We start from the raw sequence: 21,760 nt of genomic DNA, 5'->3' as shown, positions 1-21,760 counted from the left end.
CAGTTCTGCTGTGGTAATCTAGTCCTTTCGTTCAGCTGCAGTGTATCTATGAAAGCATCACCTAATGCGTCCTGTTTTAAGACCGGAGGATGTGATATGAGTGAGATTTGGTTGTTATGTCGAGCGACCACGTAGAAGGCAAGTTGATAGGGTGTACCACAACCAAACGAAAATCGGCTGTTCGTTATCTTGACGCAGGCACTAAGTTATGTCCATGATCATGACATTTACTTAAAGCGATCTCATTTGGCTCAGTCGACGTTGCAGCAAATTGATACCACACACATTAAAACTAAGAATACTCCATTGTATACCGAGTTATCACGACGGGTTAAATTGTTAGCAGTGCTGTAGGACGGAGTTCAATTCCTCAGGGATATCGTGAAGAAGGATAGCCTTCAACATGTTTACTTGCCCTAAATACAATGCACAAAGTCTACCAAAGCAAAGAACCTTTACAATGTTACTTTATGTACAAGAAATAGCGGCTAATCTTCCCCCAAGTAACACATTATTGTCTTAAGTAAAGGAAGAACACACTGAATACTGTAGAATGTTAGATACACAAAAATATGAGATCGATCGCCTTTGAATACAGTTGTATTCAAAAAGAGCTGACCTGAATATATATGTATGTATGCATGTATGTATGTATGTATGTATGTATGTATGTATGTATGTATGTATGTATGTATGTATGTATGTATGTATGTATGTATGTATGTATGTATGTATGTATCTATCTATCTCGTATTTGCAGGTTTACACACACACACAGATACACATCGTGCTTGTCTGTGTATAAGACGAACCTCCGCATAAGGCGCACACTTAATTTATAACGAAGTTTTGTAGACCACCCCATTTTTGTATGCTTCGTCATATTTCATCATAGATTTCGCGAAAGTGATTTTAAAGTGGTTATAAGAGAAAATAGCTTTCTTTTTTTCTTTTCTTGTGAATACAATATATATTGAAATCGTGTATGAAATCATATACTGTAACATAATACTAACTATGAAAGAAAAATCCATTAAGTTTACTATAGCTGAAAAGAAAAACAACTTATATTGGTATGAACGAATACTGGTGTCAGCAGGGAAGATTATTTATCGATAAAACTGGTCAAAACAAGCTGCAAAGTACAATAAATACGACTGAATTCCCACAGATGTAGTATATATGCAACAAGGCAAATATTTCCTTCTTATCAAACAACAAGAGAAAAGTGTTTTGCATTCTAAGAAAAACTGGTACTTCAGTAAATGGATAAGGCTACTAGAAATCAGCAATGTACAATGAATGTAAAAAAAAAAATGTAATTATGAAATTTTATTTTATCATCATCTGCAAAACCCATGAAACCATTATCTTCAGAACTAAGTAGACTCAAATTGTCAAAACTTGAAAAACTCATTTATTTACTTTCTCCATCCATGGAATTCTCTATAATAGGATCTTTTCTTCAGGCAATACATTTCCCTTTGCACCATCAAGGGCATTATTAATGCTACAATTTTTTAAATAGAAAATGATTTCAACATAACCTCTTCATGCACTGCATTCTATAAATTTCATAACCATTCAGAATCTGAAGCCCACACTCGTTTGTTTCACTCTTTCCTCACGGATCATTTAAATGGTTTACTGGTTGTGACATCTAAAGGTTGCAAGCAAATGGTTAGACATCTCGATGTCACTCAGCTTGTTTTTTTTTAACAAGTTCAATCTTATGGCCCGAAACAGAACCTAAAACTAATGAGGCAGGTTTCTTTAATAGCTCACCTAGATGTCAAGATCGCACTTTATCTCTAAGTTCATTTCTTCCTCATCCATTCAACCTTTAAGATGGACATGAATATACACTCTAGTGCATAATCTTACCTTAGGTAATGTCCTTTTTTATTAAACAATTGCATAGCGTGCTTCTTCGCAGACAAGTTTTAACAATAACAAATTCATCCGCTTTGAATTCTAACATTGCTCGAGGGTATTTAGATGTTAAAGGGACTTTGTAAAAGTTCAAAATTATTTTATTCCCCTGCAATAATCAGATATCTGAAAAATTTAGCGATTCTGTTTTCGTATCCAGCGGGCAATTTTTATACTATTCTTGTTCTAGCCCTCACACAGAGGTAATTTTTTCTCTCATAAATCCGGAGCACCATTTAGGTAGTGATATATCTAGACCCTTTTAGTTTACCATTCATGTGTTTGATTCTCTTACTTCCGGCCTCTTGACAATTACTAAACAGAAATAGAATTTCATACGTTTAATGTTTAACTGATCTTGCTTCCTCCTAGTCTTCATCATTTTACTAGTTGTGGTGGACCAGAATACTATTAACCTATTACCGTGTTATTTCGCGTATGTTATAACATCGAACTTAAATTTAATCCTATGGCAAAGTTTACATTGTTTTTGAGTCAAGGGCTTGAGCTCTGGGAAATTTACGATAAATCACGTATAACTCTTTGAAAATACCTTAAGCAAACTCTAACTCTGATAAGAGCAACTGTATATGTAGATTCTTTATATCTTAGTCAAGTGAATTGCATACAGGATGTGAAACTCGTACTATTAGTTGTGATGTTTTTGCTACCATGATCTGCTAGAAGTGAGTAGCACAATCGCTATTGTTTGATCGACACCTGGTTGCAATGTAGATAAGTGAAAGTTAAAGTTCAACATTCCTTTAAGCTTACTGGAACATTTTCATTTACCGGTAGATAAACAAACGTTCTTAAAGGTAACGATGTTGTTCAGTAACGTAAGATATATATCCGGAATGAATTATGTATGCTGGGGTGCGAGTGGAGGTACACTAAGATGGTGTGAGTTCCTGCTGTCATGTACTTCCCATGTACTGTAAGCCATTAATTTGGTCTTCGGCACATTAGTCGTAAGTTTTGCTAATAAACTGAGATAAATGTATTTTAAGTATTTTAGATTTAGTAATGTGTTTAGTGATATTTAGTTAACAACTGCCCGTCCTACGCTTTAGCTACGCACTTTGCGATAATAGTGCTCGGTTTCATACCTGTTATATTGGAGCATTAAGCACACAGTAGATTTTTGAAATATCTTTTGTAAAATGTTGCATCAATGTATACACTGACCAGAAATATGGTATGTGTGTGTGTGTGTGTGTGTGTGTAAGTATTTGCGCTCAAACGCACACACACATGCGCAAACATGCGCACACACACATGCGCACACACACATGCGCACACACACATGCGCACACATAAGCACACACACGCACACATCACACACAAAGCAAATATACGGAGCAAGCACTAGCACGTGCAAGTAAGTTAACATCTGAGCATACACTGATATAAACACGGAAGCGAAGGAGATAGTCACACTCCAGAAAAAAAAAAATGTGTAGACCGCATCGCTGTGCACTCCTTATATCACTCTGAGCGATTATGATTCCCGTGTTGTTTCCAGCTGTAAATGTAGGCTAATCAGCACCCCCGAGAGCAAGCTACGCATTGTAAATAAACGTATTCCTGATGCCAGAAGGGTACAGGGTTGATTTCAATGGGACTGAAGTCGTGCTGTCATTAACTAGTCTCGCGATATCGAGAATAAACCAACCTGCAAGTTCATCCAGTTTTCTGCCGTTGAAAATCAAAATCTCTCCTCTTGCAAAACCCAGATTTCGGGAGACAGCTTACTAGAGTTAGCAACCACAATATTATAATGATTCGGAAAGCTAGGAAGGCACTCCTGTTTCCCGATGATGTCTAAAGGGTGAAAAAGGAAGGAGACCCACTGTTCGATGTATCCATGAGGAAATACAACAGAGCCCAAGTCGTTGATCTCGTCGGGTTATTTACCCTGGGTACCATAGAAAAATATACATCCACCAACAGCTCGGCTCTGTACCGAGTCCATAGGTAGGGAATCTCAACCGATATGAACAGTTCCGTTATGGATAAGCTCGTATTATCGATTTTTTCAACAATCTAAGTATATCACAAGGTTTCCAGACATGAGTTCTACTCACGTGTCAAGTTTCATCAAAATCAATAAAACGATGTAGGAGGGGTTAGATAACAGCGCCACAAACAAGCACACACCGATTTTCTACATATGTAGTATGTATGTATGTATGTATGTATGTATGTATGTATGTATGTGTTTGTCCCTCTCCACCACGTGACAACCGGTGTTGGTGTGTCTATGTCTCCGTAACTTAGCGGTTTGGCAAAAGAGATCGATAAATAAGTACCAAGCTAAAAAAAAAAGTACTGGGGTCGATACATTCGACTATAAATTCAAGGTGGTGCTCCAGCATGGCCACAGTCTAATGACTGAAACAAACGATAAAAGATATCCTCAGTAGATATACTTTTGGAAAAGAATGAAAAGTATCATCTGTAGTTTGGGATGCGAAAGAAATCGTAGGCTATGCGATATACAGTGTATGGGATGGGAGAGAACTTGCAGGCCGTGCGATGCAAAGAGGATTCTACACGTTTCCCATGATAATGTGGCATTAGTTGTAGTGCTTGGTGAAAACCATCCAGTTTGTATGTAGAGTGGTTTGTTATGACAAATTGAACTTAACGGGTGAACCCGGGGATGTATAAAATATATAGATAAAATAAAATAATATATATATATAAAAAAAAGACTGACGTTTTTGCTGCTCTGATTCAGAAAGGCTTTCCCATCTTTAGGTTTTTAGTTGTGCAGAGTCTGAAATGGAATCCCTGCTTAACTCCAAATTATCTTTCAGCAAAGGACATTTTAATTTTTTTATCCTTTTCTTTTCAGAATAAAGGGATTGCCTTTCGACCTTGCTATATAGCGAGTAAAAATATCACGTTCGCATATATCCCTCCCCTTCAAAAACACAAGAGAGAGCGAGTGAGCGAGCAAGAGAGAAAGAAAGAAAGAGAGAGAGAGAGAGAGAGAGAGAGAATGGGTGGAGAATGAGAAATAGTGAGAAAGGGAAGTGGAGTGGAATATATATATATATATATATATATATATATATATAGAGAGAGAGAGAGAGAGAGAGGGAGGTAAAATCGAAAGCTGTGTGTTTTTGGAGTAGTTTTTGGGTGTAGAAATATAAAACTTTCTGCCTTCTTTATTTCCAAAGTGTGTTGTGACAGACGCGATTAGGATGTTGCATGGTCGTAAATATCTGCCACATATACGTGATTAGTAAATATGTTTAGTTTCTTGTTTCTCGTGCCGTGGAAAAATAACTTAAAATTCTTTGCGTGAGAAATTGCTGAAAGAAACTAGGAAATAATTGTTGTTATTGATGATGTTGTTTTTGATGTTATTGTTGTTGATGTTGATTATGCTGATGATGGTAGCGGTTGTAGTGGTGATGACAATGTTAATGACTATGATGATGGTGGAAGTAATTTAATTACACCTCAGTACTTGTTTTCTTCTTCTCCAGTCCACAAGAACGAAAGGCAAAAATCACTTCAGTGGGTCCCGAACTTCGCCTTCCATCCTCCCGGAATCGAGAAAATAGAATACCTGTTAGTTTTTCGAGTCGGTTTAATTGACTCGAATCCTCAATCCTCAAATGAAAATTTTTAAAATGTATGGCTTTGCGCCAATATTAAAAATTGATATTATTAAGGAGCGGTAAATATCAGGAAAAGTATTGTAACTAACTAAGGGTTTAATAGTAAATGCACACAAATGAGGGCATGTTATTCACACAGGGATGAGAAACCACCAACCTCGACGACCAGGCTGAAGTGTCTTCTGCTTCAGATATTTCAATCTAAACCTCATGAAAGTGCATGTGAGGATCTCAGATGTCGGATAAGGCGAGAAGTAATCCACGTCGTCTTGGGTGCACAACTAAGGTGTGTGTAGAATATCATTGTAGTTTTAATCAATAATCTGTCATTTAAGTGTTCTTTAAATTCGGACACAGGTACTCTTTAATCAGCAGAGGGTCTTTCGTCAGCCTGTGGGTCGTTTAGTACAGTGCTTCTCAAACTATCTGATGTGGCGTACCGGCAGTTTTTTTCCCCCAATGTGCCAAGGACCGGTAATATTTTTTAGTAATATTAATTTATACCGGAAACAATTTTTTTTATCTTATATTTATTTTGTAGACAAATAATACAATATTACATAAGCATTTTATAATGTTTCTTTCTTTTCTGGAAACTCGCCGCGGACCGGCACCGGATCGCGGACTACCACTTTGAGTAGTACTGGTTTAGTAGATACATCCAATTATTGGTGATTCGGGACAACCGTAAATCTAACGTAGTCCCGAGCGTAGGAGAGGAATCCTTTCGTGCGTCTTATTTGCTGTTGATCAGGTTAATATTCTGTTTTCTGTGCCTTTATTTTTGCTGTTCCATATAAATTGGTACTCCTCTTCTTCCCCCTTTACATTCGCATCCTGCAAGACAAAGGGTTAGCACTGCTGATTACGATACTGGCTGGTTCTGTATTGAGGGAATGAATACTTCAGATTTTTAGTAACTACATTTTTGTCGGCCAGTGGTGCACATGGTACTCAAGGTGAGATATCTTCCGTTTTGGATATCCTCGGAATTGCAACCAGTAGTGTTCTGGAAAAAGCTTGGGACCCTGCTGTTATTATTGCTGCTTTTGCTGTTATCCCTTACTCTCTTTCCTCTCATGCTTTTCTTCCTCCACCGGACAGAAAACCCTCAAATGATTCTTACTACTACAACTAGGATTTCTGTCCCAAAATACCACCCGATTGCTTTCCTCTCTGCTTTCATAGTAGGGTATAACGGCGGAATATCCTTGCAGTCTTCGCGGTTCATGAGAATCTACTTGTTTATGCAAACGCTACCAGACCAAATCTTAATATTATCTCCACGCTCATCGCCGGTCTGTTTAGTGTTAAATAACGGCCAGTCAGGAGTTGACGTCTGTACCAATGTCTTTCGACGTAAACCTTGTGTTTCGTGTCCTTATATACTGTGGATCTCACCAGTAGGTAGGTATGTGATGCACAATCTCCACCTGTTTCTGCTTTGTTCTTAGTTTTAAAGACCAGGCTAACAACTTTGTACACCCTACTCCGATCGAAGGAGTACACATCCTACCATACACTGGCCACAGCTTCCTTTAAGTCCTTCGAGAGTATATGGAAGCCTTCTAAAATTTTTTGAAAAACAGAGTGAAGTGCCTACTTTTCTTTCCTCTTCCCGTGGGAATTACTCGGGCAGAAAGGCATTACTTTTCGAATTATACACCTCTTCCATGTCTTTTTCAGAAAGTTTACCTATTTCCAGTGTTTCCTTCTAGTTTGAAACGCTAGCAAAAGATGTGTCACCGTTTCTGTTGCCCTCATTGATGAAGTGTGCGTTATCGTCACATGTGGGAACGTTTGTTTTACTGTTGTGTCTGTTCAATTGTCATTTTAATTTTTTTTTATTTCTATTTATCAGAGAACTTCTGATTTCCTTTTTGTAGTGGATTATTCGTTGTTACTACGTTTGTAAATAGCACATCTTCCTGCGCTCGAAGACCTTGCCATATTGAATCAATAGTAAATAAGCACAAAAACATGAGCCATTTGTAAACGAATAAAGAAGGCAACTAGTTTTATATTTTTACACCAAAGAACAGCCCTACAAGATAAAGTTTTCAATTTTAAAATATATTAACAAAACAAATCTTATTTTCCCATCCCAAGATAAAGGGATTGACACCAAGGTATCCTAACTCCTTTGTTAGCAAAATAAATAAAGCAGGTGCTATGTGATGTAATTGGTAACAAGATCACGGGGCAAGCGATAGATACGTGACTTGGATCTCGTCATTTGGCCGATTTCTTTTCTCGATCTCAAAATATCGCTTATCTTTTATCTTTTACCTGTTTCAGTCATTAGACTGTGGCCATGCTGGGGCACCGCTTTGAAGAATTTTAGTCGAATGAATTGACCCTGGCACTTATTATTTCGGTCTCACTGCCGAACCGCTAAGTTACGGGGACGTAAACAAACCAGCACCGATTGTCAAGCGGTGGTGGGGGACAAACACAGACACAAACACACACAACCTCACGACGGGTTTCTTTAGTTTCTTCTACCAAATCCGCTCAGAAGGCTTTGGTCGGCACGAGGCTATAGTAAAAGACACTTGCCCAAGGTACCACGTAGTGGGACTGAACCCGGAACCATGTGGTTGGAAAGCATGTTTCTTAGCAAAACCTACATATATTGTGACCTTTGATCTATAACGACCAAACGAAAATGTTGCTGGGAGAGAGAGAGATAGGAAAGAGAAAGTAGAAGCGAGAGATAGAAATAGAGAGATAGAGATAGAGTGAGAGGAATACTGAAAGAAGGTGTTTGGAGAAAGAAAGAGAAAGCAACAGACAAATGGATGGGAGCAGAATTAATGAGATGTAAGAGAATGTGTAGAAGCTAAGAAGGGTAGAGGGACAATGGAGGCACACATACACACATTCACACACATTTAGAGAGAGAGAGAGAGAGAGAGAGAGAGAGAGAGAGAGAGAGAGAGAAACAATCAGACAGACAGACAGATAGATAGATAGAAAGATAGATAGATAGAAAGATAGATAGATAGAAAGATAGAAAGATAGATAGATAGATGGAGAGAGAGACAGAAAGAAAGAAAGATAGATAGATAGAGAAAGAGAGAGACCGAGATATCCTATAAGTAACATAAACTGAGGGAGAAGGAGAAATTATTATATAATTACAGCGACAGACAAAAAACAGAGGCATGCAGCGCGAGGAATAGAAAGAGAGAAAGGGGGGAAGGGCGAGGGAAAGAGAAAGAGATAGATAGATAGAGATAGAGAGACAGATAGACAGAGAAAGAAAAAGAGAGAGGGAATGTGGTGGGGTGTGACAACACATACAGATTTGAAATTTACTAGATCAATTCTTACGTTCCTGATAACAATTAGTCTGAGAGTAGTGTTTTGATTATTCTAACCAGCCCACAGAACTATATCAATGTTATATAAGTATTTCCTCATGGGATTTCGTTGAAGAAATTTAAAGAAAAAAAAGACTGTTATAATAACAATACAGCAAGGAGATAGCTGTTAAAACATGTACACGTGTTTCGGTATTCGTGTTGGGCTTATAATGCACATAAGTAGACATACACGTTCGATACACGTGTATATAGATGTGAACGCAGCGTGGGCGAATGGCGAATAATTCCACTTCCCAATCACGAGGCTCTAAGTTCGGTTCCATTGAATGGCATCTTGAGCAAGTGTCTTTAAGATTGACCCAAACCATATGAGTGAAATTGGGTAGACGTAAACTGCGTAGTAACTCGTTGGATGGGTTAACTGTAGTTTAAGGCCTAGCTTAGTCACACTGCATTATGCTGATTCTGCCTGAGAATTACGTGAAAGGTACAAGTGCCTGTAGAGTGCCGTTTACATGCTAATTCAATGAACTGCTAGCTCAGAAAAAGTGAATACTCATTGTCGAATCCGACGGAGATCCGTGTACATAGACACACTCACACGTAGACGTACAGTTGAATATACTAAAATACGTAGAATCTGTGGAAATTAGTGATGTTCTGTGTTGGGAAGTAATAATAAGGATAATTTAAAGAGTGGAATAAATTTATTATGAAAATTAATTAAAATAGAATGTGGGTAATGTATTGGGGGTGTGAATCTAATCTTGGCAGCAGCACCTCGACATCTCCAGACAGTGGTGCTTATATAATTATATTATGACAGATTTTGTATATATGTTAGAGTTTCATTAGATTTGCGAATGAATAGTACAATGAATTATGGTAAAGTGTAGAGTTACATCCAAGAAGTTAAGTTATTCCATGTGTTTACTCGTATGTACGTATGAGTATGAGTTATGCCTGTCTATTTTGTACGTATTTTCAAGCATTTTAGCCACTTTCATTAAAAAAATTGCGTATGGTATGTGTGAATGATTGAGCGATGTGCGAATGCGGATATCTTTAACTATAAGTATAGGGGTAAGAATGTGCATTTATATAGGTGTGAATGTTAATACTGATCTTCAAAGCACATTATCGTCTTCATTACTTCCACCTAACAAATCACCTAGTTCCGGGAGGGAAATAAACATATTTCAAAATCATTCATCCTATATCCGCCAAAAGCAGCAACCAATAATAATGCTACAAATAAGGCGGCGAGCTGGCAGAAACGTTAACATATTGGACGAAATCCTTAGGGGTATCTCATCCGTCTGCACGTTCTGAGTTCAAATATCGCCGAGGTCGACGTTACCTTTCATCCTCTCTAAGTCTTTAAAATAAGTGCCAGTTGAACACTGAGGTCGATGTAATCCACTTACCCCTCCCACCGAACTTACTGGCCTTGTGCCAAAATTTGGAACCAATATCAACGCAACAAATAAAGCGGCGGACAAAATGCTTAGCGGTATTTCTTCCAGCTTTACGATCAGAGTTCGATTCTACCGAAGTCGACTTTGCTTTTCAGCCTTTCGGGTTAGATGAAATGAGTACCAGTTGAACACTGAAGTCGATGTAATCGACTTACCCCCCTCCCCGGACATTGCTGGCTTTTAAACCAATATTAATACACTACAAATAAAGCGGCGAGCTGGCATGAGTCGTTAGCTCGCTGGGCAAAATGCGTAGCGGTATTTCGTTCGCCTTTACGTTTTGAGTTCAAATTCCGCCGAGGTCGACTTTGCCTTTCACAGCCGATAAAATAAGTATCAGTTTTGCATTGAGGTCGATCTAATCGGTTTAATCCCTCTACCTAAATTATTGGCCTTGTGCTAAAATTTGAAACAAATATTAATGTTACAAATTTTGGTCCCAAAAGAATCATCTTTGAAAGAAGAACCTGTGAATTACACAAACTATACAAATTTAGAATATAAAAATGTAAGGTTTGTTTACAAATCACTAAGATGTTATTTATAATGTTCAGTCATCAAGATACAAACAAAAACGGATAATATATTTAATTCTTGTATTAGATAGCACCTAAATATCAACATACGTTTCAGTATCTCTTAAAACTCCATATCTTAACTTAACATATCATAACTCCGTTTTCTTTTAAATTCCTGTCTTAATACACCAACTTCTTTGACATAAGAATAATTTAATCAACAGCTAATACGCACCATACTCCTCCATTAAATAAGTGAATGAATTCAAGAGTTTCTATTAGAATTGTATAATTTTAGTTAATACTAACATATAACCTCCTTCCTCTATTTCAACCATCCTTCTATCAACGTGTTTCTCCTTTTCTCTCTCCCCTATTGTACTTATATAAACACAACGTTTAATAGAATTAAAAATAGACTAAATAAATAAAATAAAATAAATATAAGTTACATTTACATCTCACCAAAACATCTTTTATACTGCTAAAGTTTGTGTGTGTATGTGGAGAGGAGATGGTAGAAGACTTGTTTCAGACATAAAAATTAAAGGAATGCTCAAGTACCGCCTCTACACTATTCGTTTCTCTTTTCGTGTTTTCTCTTCCGTTTAAATATTGGGGATTGCTCCACACAGAAATTGCGGGGGCTATTCAGAAGTACTGCAAGCTCTTCTGAATACATCGCAATATTGGAAACCCATCAGTATCTTCAGCAATATCTCAGGGTTATATATTTTACCCCTTAGCTTGTGCCCTGAGTGGGTCAGCGGGGCAATTAATGAATCTTCTCCTGCAGAGGGATTCTTTGTAAGGTCCCTTGTCAACTGCAGCTACCTTGAGCTGGTTTCAGCTAACATGCCTATCTCCTGGGTGGCTGGAAAGTCGCAGCAATTGACTTCAGTAGGGAGTGAGGCAAAGTGCCATCCATTAGCAAGTGTCCTGTTCATCAAGTGTCTTGTCCTGATATTTGATTTTCTTTAACTGACAAGAAATGTTGAGTCTGTCCTTCCAGAGCACTGTTGGTTCAACCACGATGATTGTTTTTGCACTTTTAGGGTTGAGATACATGTCTAGTTGAAGTGATGTTGCCGTTGGCACCCCAGGGAAGACGAATCTGCACTCCAGGCCCATTTGCATCTACCAATCTGAGGCAGGATGCAAAATAGAAAACGGATCCCCTTCTGTCGTCTTAGGAGCCTTGCCACCTCGCCTTAGGAACCTGATACTCATGAATGGTGTTATTCAGGTTGATAAATTAAGTACCAGTCGAACACTAGGGTCGATGTATTCAAGTAGCCACCTACCTCTAAGGTTTCAGGCCTTGTTCCTATAGTAGAAAGGTTATTATAAATAATTCTAAATATTCGTTGTAAATATTGATTTTTTTCTCTGGTGCTATGCCAAAAATTAAGATCAACGCCTCTACATATGTTTAGTTGTTATGTTATTAACCCTAACAGAATAAAAAGCAATGTCATTCCCTTCAGGAACTGAGCCCTAGAATATTTCCGAAGATCTCGACTATCTGCAGTAATACCATCGTAGTTAAACTTCAGTTTATTGCATGTAAGACTAGGATTTAATCCATAGCCATTTAATAGTTCGAGCACTCCTGAAGACTTTTTGTTTAATGTATTGTATCTATGAGAAGTTAGTTGCCAGTAAGCTATATTTATGCCGGGATATGGAATAAAAAATACAAATTGACAACACACACACACAGACACATATACACTCACACAGACACACATTCACACATTCACACAGACACAGACACACACACACACACACACACATATACGTATATATATATATATATATATATATATATATATATATGTATGTATGTATACACACACACACACACACACACATATATACACACATGCATACATGCACACACACTCTCTCTCACACACACGCGTGCGTGTATGCATGTGTCTATACGAGTGTTGCTTGTTTTTGTAAACTCGACTACATATACACATGCATATATATAAGGAAATTCATATTTTCTGTTTCTCATGTTAAAGAGATTTACTATGCCTCTGATAGGAACAACATTTTGATAAATGTTTCTTCACTTAAGCTTTTTAATCAAAACAATTTGACAAGGAAAAGTCGAGAAAGTTCGCAAGCACTATTAAGGTAAAAAACTATGAATAAATGAATAAAAAACAAACAAATGAAAAACATACCTCTGAAAAATAATACTTTCAACATTTTTCTCTAAGGTTTTTCTTCACAAGAATTCTATACAATGACCGACATTGCTTTAATAGTATTTGCAGATGAATTTATTTTCTGATATTCTAAAATACAATAAATGTTCAGCTGTGTTTCTATTTCAGTAAAATTGTTTCTATATCAGTAAAATTGTTTCTATATTTGTATCTTCTATCTTTTCCCGCAGAATAGGTTCCCCGAATTAGAACCAGATTTCTATAAACGGACGTATTTCCCTCGTTTAGAACAACGGAAATCTGTTGAATGAGGAAGCTGAAATCTTATTTTACAGATTAAGTGTCAAATTTCCACGGGATTCCCAAGCAACACATGGGTGAACGTGTCAAATCAAATCTAAGCTGATTTAATAGAAATTTCCAGGTTTCTAGACCGTGAAAAACTGGTTATTCCAAGAAGCAAAAGAGAAGAAACCATTCATATGTAGTTAATATTCTAAGGTGATTTAATACTTTTTCGTCAATAGGGCATTGCTTCTACATCTAGGAGGATAATGTTGCCACACACAGATATCCTAGATCGCATTCGGAGGCCATTCATCTGATTGATTTGAAGTTACACCAATCTTTGGCCTACAAAATGGCCGTTTCCTCTTTCTGCTTTTATTCGAGTTATTACAGACGGGGCATCTAGTCTCTGCTCCCCAGAAAGCCATCGATATTCATAGAGAAAAGGAAGCCAGATAATATAGCATTCATATCTTTTTGAAAGATATGAGATATGAGAAAACTGAAATGATTTTCATAGGTAATAAAAATAAAGGGAAATTATTGCAACTGTTAAGTAGAAACAATGTTGCTGACTTAACTCGCCGGACGTTTTAATATACCTAACTCTGTATTTATTACTTGCCTGCTATTTTTAGTTCAAAACTAACTACAGTATATATCTTGAAGTGTGGATAAGATTTTAACGTACTCATCATTTTTTCTTTTTTTTTTTTTTACTAAATACGAAACCAAATTGCTGTGTTATAATTTCAGTAAATGCTTACACGATGTCGCAAACTAAATGCTTCAAATTCTTTGAAATAACTTCTGCTGCAAGGAAACATTGGTTCAATGAGTCATGTTAATCAAAATCGGTTAAGGAGAAAAACGATAACACTGAAATTTAAATTAATTAAAATTAGTATTTCGCACGCAGTTTAATTAATTCAAATTACATTGCGCATGTAGATTAGCTTGAGGACTGATATTAATTTGATCTGCTTTTTGGTAAGTAGAGAGACAATTTTAGAAATGTTTCGGTCTCATTCGACCTTCTCAGCAACTTATGGCAATTTCCATCAGCTACTACTATATTACAGAAATGTCACCCAAATATTCTTCAAATCACACCTAGCTATCTTAAAAAGGGAAAGTCACAGATACATGAAAAAAGGACAGGAGGATCTCAGTTGGAATGTCTTTGATCGTAGGTCTGTTCGATCAAATGCCAAACAACAACTGTGGTATTATACACAAGACCTGCATATCACTGGCACTTATAGACTATATCTTGTCAAAAGTAATTATTGTGGTTAGTGTAATTGTTTTTGATGTTGATGTTATTAAGAACTAAACTCACAACACTCACCTCTTTCTCTTGGTGATCTTTCGATTGGTCAACCGCACTTTCTTTAATATCTTCTGGTTTTTCTTCTGTTACTTCATTTTTGGCAATTTTCTTCAGTAGATCTACTTTTGTTTCTTCTGTTTCTTCTGTGACCTCCTTTTCACTGTTTTCACTTGTATTTTCCTTAGTATTCTCTTCACTTTTTTCCTCTTTTTTCTCTTCCTCCTCTTCTTCTCCTTTTTTCTTTTTCGTAAATTCATTGTTGTCTGATGTTGAGCTTCCTTCTGTATTACCAGCGATGTGTTTGCGTTCATCTTTTAACACGTTGCGATCATCTTTCAGATTATTTTCTTCGTTCAGGCGAATTTTTGGCTCGCTCCTATTGGCAGCGAGTGCGTGCAAGATAGTAGTAACGTTTTTATTCGAATTGAAACGACTTTTGTCGCTATCGATAGTGTTTGATTTTGTTGTCCCCACAGTTATTCTAGGTGGGATCGTTGTTGGTATTGGAGTTGTTGTTGGTATTGGAGTTGTTGTGGCTTTGGTCGTAGTTCTCACCACTCGTGGTTTTTTACATACCACACCAGCTGAAACGTGGCGCGCTGCACAAGACACTTTCATTAAAGGGTTGCGACGAATTCTTCTCGGACATTTTAACAGCGTATCCTCGTTTCCACGGCATCTGAATTCGACTTTCAGTTTATAGACTGTAATTAAACAACAGAAAAATGGAAAATATAAGAAAAATATGAAATATATACAGAAAAAAAACCCAAACATTTTATCAAGCATTTAAATTCAGTTCAATTCGAGATACTGTAATTGTACAGAAACACTCTACAAATAACAGAAAAGTGCTTCAAGATGGTGGCACACAGCGATGTAAGAAAACGTCTTTCATCTTTCTTTTCTTTTTTAAAATCTGTTTGTGCATAGGATTAAAAATTAAAAAAAACAAATGCATGACTTCACACAATTTACTGAAACAAAGAAACTTGGAAATTACGACTTTCCCAGAAATGCGATTTCAGATTCGCTGCTATACTTTGGTTGTGTTTTAGACTGGAGACTTGATTCTACGTTGACCGGTATTAAATTAATCACCCACAGAACATCTACAACCCCATGAATGTCTTTTTCGGCCACGAATACAATTCCTTCCACATATACACAGACATTAACTTTTGGATTGGACTTTTATCGTTCTTCTACTCAGTACCCTTGAAAATAAGCCGATAATTAAATCAATGATAATCCCTTTTCCATCTCTTACAAAAGAAAAAAGAATCAACAAAACTCTCTTAAATATTTAAATTCCTCTTGATTTCGCACAGGAGTCCTATGTAAATGGAACCACATTCAAACCGTTATAGATTAGGGTCACGGGAATGAGAAGGCGAAGTTAGTGCAATGTGATATTTCATTCGAATTTATACAATGTTTAAGTGCTTATTTATTTATTGTTGCCACTTGAAAAGTACCTCCAGGGAAATAATCACTACATAACCACAAAAAAACAAACAAACAATCAGTTACATTATTTTCATAAAATTATTTTCATAAAGCTTGTATGACATTTTTATAAATAATCAGAAAGCACGAAATAGTAATAAATAAGATAAGGAATTTATTGCTACCAAAAATCTCTCAATTACATGCTAAATTTTACTCTTGATGTGTTGTAAAAAATATCACGGCTCCTGGTGAGATGAGGGTTCACCTCTCTCATATAAAACTCATGTGAGTCTGAGATGCTGTTTTCAAGGTTAAAAGTTACTGACATATACCTACACCTATCTTTAAAACAAGATATCTGAGGTTGGCTATCAAAGATTACGTACACTTGAGCGCATTCGATCATCCAGCTTACAAATTCTGATTAAAACAAAACGTACGATTGAAAATTAACTTACTTTACCAAAACTGACACTCTATCAACATGATTTTTCTATGGCAACTTGGAGATCCACACTCATATCTCATGTCCAGTTCAAACTGATGTTTGTCGAAAGCATACATGGGTGGAAGACTGGGCTATTATCTATCCGTCTGGTGGCTACATCTTTTCTGCTCCACATCATAAAGTGTCTCCTTCAGTCTATTTCTCTGACGACTGTATAGTCTGATATAGAGCCCCTTATACCTTCTATGATAGCATTAAAACTAATTATAAGGTAGTCCAAATTCTTATAGAAACTGAGTCATACAAAATCTATCTGTTAGAAATTAGAAAATCAATACTACATGGAAATGTATCCAAAAACAGGCGCAGTTTCCATTGCTATTTCCAATCTAAAAGCATGAATTAATGGTTTGTGCGATGTAAAACTTGTTCTTCCTCAATTTTGGCTTCACACACACACACACACACACACACACACACACACACATTTACATATATATATACATATATGTATATAAGTGTGAATGTGTGTGCGTGCGTATGTGTGTGTGTGTGTGTGTGTGTGTTGTGTGTGTGTGTGTGTGTGTGTGTGTGTGTGTGTGTGTGTGTGTGTGTGTGTGTAAAATACACATGTATAGAGAAAGAGCGGCGGCAACAGATATAATTTAAATACTGTCTTGAAATTCTGGATTATAACTACGTAAATACACATACATAGATAAAAAATTAATTCAGGCGTTTATTTTTCATATATTCAGCACACATCTAAGCCTGAATTCCTTATTTCTCTTTAAAAAACCAACAAAAAGCAAAACTTAATTTGTATTTGCTATAGTGGTATAAGATATTTGACGTGTTTACTATGTTGTGAATGTCTCACACGACGGCTACACGTCACGTACAAGCTGGTTTTTACAAAAGAATTCTATACATTTTACATCTTTTCTAGATTGTCGTTTTTCTGTGGTATTTGCTTTCCGTGTAATAAATTTCCTTAGTCTGCTTTACATGAGATCTTTGTTGACAAATATCTTATTCTAATATTAAGCAATATTACACTTTTATAGATAGTCGTTGTTATGTAATCTCTTTAATGGCTTACTCAGCAACTATCAATATTTCGGCATAATGGCATTAAAAAAGAACGATAAATTCTGAATGAACAGATATATAAATAAGTAGTAATTTATATTACATGTATTGAGTAATCTACTTCGTATTTGAACACCATTCGATGTCTATCTCTATATTGTTTCTTTTATTTATTTTATTCGTCTCAACCCAAAAGTTATGGACACGCCGAGGCATGTTTCAGTCCCGTAAATAATGGTATCTATAAAACCCCTATACGATCCTTTGATGGTTTAGTAGGTTGATATCTCCCATTTGCAATGACGTCTTTATATTTTTCTAGAAAAAGTTTGTTTTTAACATATCGGCTTACAACGTACGGTGCCGAACAGAAGTAACCAAACGCCTGGAAGATTGCGCCATTGGCCACGCTCTTGTCTATCACCGACAATTCATAATTGTCATGCCTTGGTGAAGGGATATGAAAATTATTAAAATATCTCGAAGAAGGGATTGCAGAAGATCGTCTAACAACAGAAATATATAAGAACGGTGACAGGTTATTGCAACAAATGCAGCAAAACGAATCCGAAAGGCATCAAACTATATTAATGTGATAGTGGTAATAGATAATAAGTTATAACAATGGTACAAGAAGAGGTCTAAAACCAATTGAATGCTAGTTATTTATTTTATTTATTCGAGAGAGATGAGAGATAAAGTTGTTCTTGGTCGGATTTGAACTTAGAACATAACAAGATGGAACTAAATGCCTTACGGTATTCAATGTCATTCTATCAAGGCGGAGAACTGGCAGAATCATTACCGCGACGGAAATAATACTCATAATATTTCTTCCGACTTTACCTTTTGAATTCAAATTCTTCGGGGTCGACTTTGCCTTTCATTCTTTCGGGGTTAATAAAATTAGTACCAATTGAACACTGAGATCGATGTAATCGACTTACCCTTTTTCTTGAAATTTCTGGCCGTGTGCCAAAATTTGAAATCAATTTGTCATATATTTTTTATTGCTCCATCGCTCTACAATTCTTATGAATAAATTAATGTGTGTATGTGCGCGCGCGTGCGCACGCATCCTTTTTTTCACTACTCCCTTGTTTGTAAGTGTGTGATAGCTTCACACAAAGCAAAATAAAATATTGAAATTAATTTCTTAAACTTCAATTGTCTTAAGCTAAACTATAGGTAAACAGGTTACATTAGCTCTACATTTGAATCTGGGGCTTTACACCTACAAATATTTACAAAAGCGATTAACGAGGGGATTTGCCTTTAGAAAAATATTACAATATCTTAGATTAGTACAAGGCCGCGTATTTCATTGACCGAGCTCAGTCGACTGACGCAACCTCACCACGTGCTCAGTACATATGTAATCCTTCCTGATGAAAGAAAATGTCAGTTTCGACAGAAGACTAAATTAATGTGTGTGTGTGTGTGTGTGTGTGTGTGTGTGTGTGTGTGTGTGCGCGTGTGCGTGTGTGTGTATGTGTGTATGTGTGTGTGTGCAAGAGGTAATCTGAGCGCTCGGTTTTTCCATCCGCTGAGATGGCTCTAACTGCAGCTTCCGGAAGTTATTTCCATATGTTGGTAGCCGACTGCAGAGAACTTGTAAGCAATTTGGGAGTCGTGACATCAACAGTAGATATGATGTGTGAGTGAAACTCGAGTCGTAAGGCAAAAATAATTTTAAATAAACAATATACTCTTCATCTTCCACCCTCGTTTACAAATTGCAATATTGACACGCGTATACACACATACATATTTGTACGTGATACCCGCGAAATTTTAATCTCAGCTCTATTATATATATATTATATATATATATATATATAATATATATATATATATATATATATATATATATATATACATATATATATATTTGTATGTATGTATGTATGTATGTATGTATATACATACACATATATATATATGTGTATACACACACACACACACACACACACATATATATATATATGTATATACATATGTATGTATGTGATGAAACAAAGATTGGAATATGTGGTATCATTTTAAATCTGTGTTACGCCAGGAATTTCAACTTATGGATATGATTATCTCATTTAGAATAAAACATTTACATACATACATTTGATTACTGGAATAAGTAGATGAGCTTCACGTGGATACAGCCTTGATTATCATCCCTCCGATGTACTCTGTGTGTGTGTGTGTGTATATATATATATATATATATATATATATATATGTATATACGGACACGCATACACACAGATTCAGACACTCACCGTCACACAAGCATATGATCGTATATCAAAAGGACTATACAAATTATGAAGGTAAACGTGTTGATTCAAAACTGATAAAACCACTGGTCCAGTTCTAAATTCGGGCAAAAGTCTTGTACGAATACCGAAAAGAACTAGCTTGCCATTTCTGACGTGTATTTTGCGTGTTCCTTACGGTTTCTTTCAAAATGAATAATATCTACATTATTCGGAATTCAACGCTGATCAATCAAAATACCGAATTATATAAAACTGGCGCTCCATCGGTTACGACGAGGACGGTTCCAGTTGATCCGTCAACAGAACAGCTTGCTCGTGAAATTAACGTGCAAGTGGTTGAACACTCGACAGACACATGTACCCTTAACGTAGTTCTCAGGGAGATTGAGCGTGACAAGGCTGGCCCACTGAAATATAGATACTACTCATTTTTGCCCGCTGAGTAGACTGGAGCAACCTGAAATAGCGTCTTGAACGCGTCGCCGGGAATTGAACTCACGACCTTACGTGAGCTGAATACCTTAACCACTAAGCCACGTGCCTTCACTACCGAATTATATATCGAATTAGTGTAATAGCCAAATTAAAAAAATCAGCAGGTTATGAAGAAATTCAAAATCACGTGTGGAAGAAATCAAATTTCAAGAAGCAGTCCAGTTTCTGAACGAATCATTGTGCAGTGAACCATCTCACTATCCTTTCCAAGATATGAAACAATTGCCTGGGTACGAGTTTGAAAGAATATATATATCATAACCTTGGAAGGCAAAGGATCTTTGCCTGAGTCTGGTACGGAGGATTCTATACCTGGCTAAAATCAAAGAGGATACTCCGAAACAACTTCAGTAGTCGCAAGCTATATTAATGAAACTCGTCACCTTTTCATTCAATAATGATTAAGTGGTTAGTTTTCATAGGCGATCTTATAATCTGACGATTCCACAGTATTTTCTTCAATATATCGAAGAGATTGCATTGTCAGCTTAAACAGAAACTCGCTAAAGCGAAAGATTAAACAAATGACTGACGGTCAAATTTGCATCATCGAAGTTCAAAGCAAATATTTGGATGTTCTCAACGACAAGTCCACCAAACCTTGAATTGCATTTTGGGATGTTAATATGTTTATATAAAAATAGCTTGAAATATTGGATTTTATTACCAGCAATAATCTTGCGTATCCAGAACATATTTCCAGTACTTCAAACAGAGCTGCACAAAGGTTTCGAAAGCGGGGAAGCCATATACGACGCACAAGTTTGAAACATTAATCTCTAACATGGATGAATGATTTACATAGTATATTTAGTCAATTTAACTCAGTTCTGAAGAAAATTCGCAGGGTCCTCACATTTGGTAAAACAGAGTCTGATCAAAATGTACCTACATTACAAGGACTGTCCAAATGCAACTCGCATTACAGAAAAGCGGTTGTTACAACAGTAGTACACTTCAAAAGCACACAAACTACAAGACTTAGGGGGCTGAGAGATATGTAAGAAAGCAGCAATACGAAAGATGTTGTATGTTGTTTTTTCTTATCTGCACACATCCTCTTGGTACTCAATTCAAAGATATTCAACTATTAAAATATATAACAATCTTTCGAACGTTCCAATCTGAGAGTAAAATTCAGGCTTTGAAAAATCAAGTTCACAAACGCCTCCTATCAATTTCATCCTCGATAATGTGACTCCGCTTTCGGCCTAAATGTCTAATGAGGTTATATTGATGTTGTGTTGCCTCTTATCAATCTTGAACCTAGCGAATCTATAATGAAATGCATTCAA

The 21,760-nt window shown here is 36.5% G+C and overlaps 1 protein-coding gene across 1 annotated transcript in view; it reads right to left on the bottom strand.

Moving 5' to 3' along the window:
• LOC115232354 (lysyl oxidase homolog 3-like) overlaps positions 1 to 21,760 on the bottom strand; it is a 111,026-nt gene that overhangs the window by 25,966 nt on the left and 63,300 nt on the right. The window contains exon 2 of the mRNA XM_029802192.2: positions 14,718 to 15,403. Within this exon, the coding sequence (XP_029658052.1) occupies positions 14,718 to 15,403 (686 nt within the window). The remainder of the gene's footprint in view (positions 1 to 14,717; positions 15,404 to 21,760) is intronic.

Source organism: Octopus sinensis, linkage group LG2 (assembly GCF_006345805.1).
Source record: "Octopus sinensis linkage group LG2, ASM634580v1, whole genome shotgun sequence".
Lineage (NCBI taxonomy): Eukaryota > Metazoa > Mollusca > Cephalopoda > Octopoda > Octopodidae > Octopus > Octopus sinensis.
This window is presented reverse-complemented; position numbering and strand designations above follow the sequence as displayed.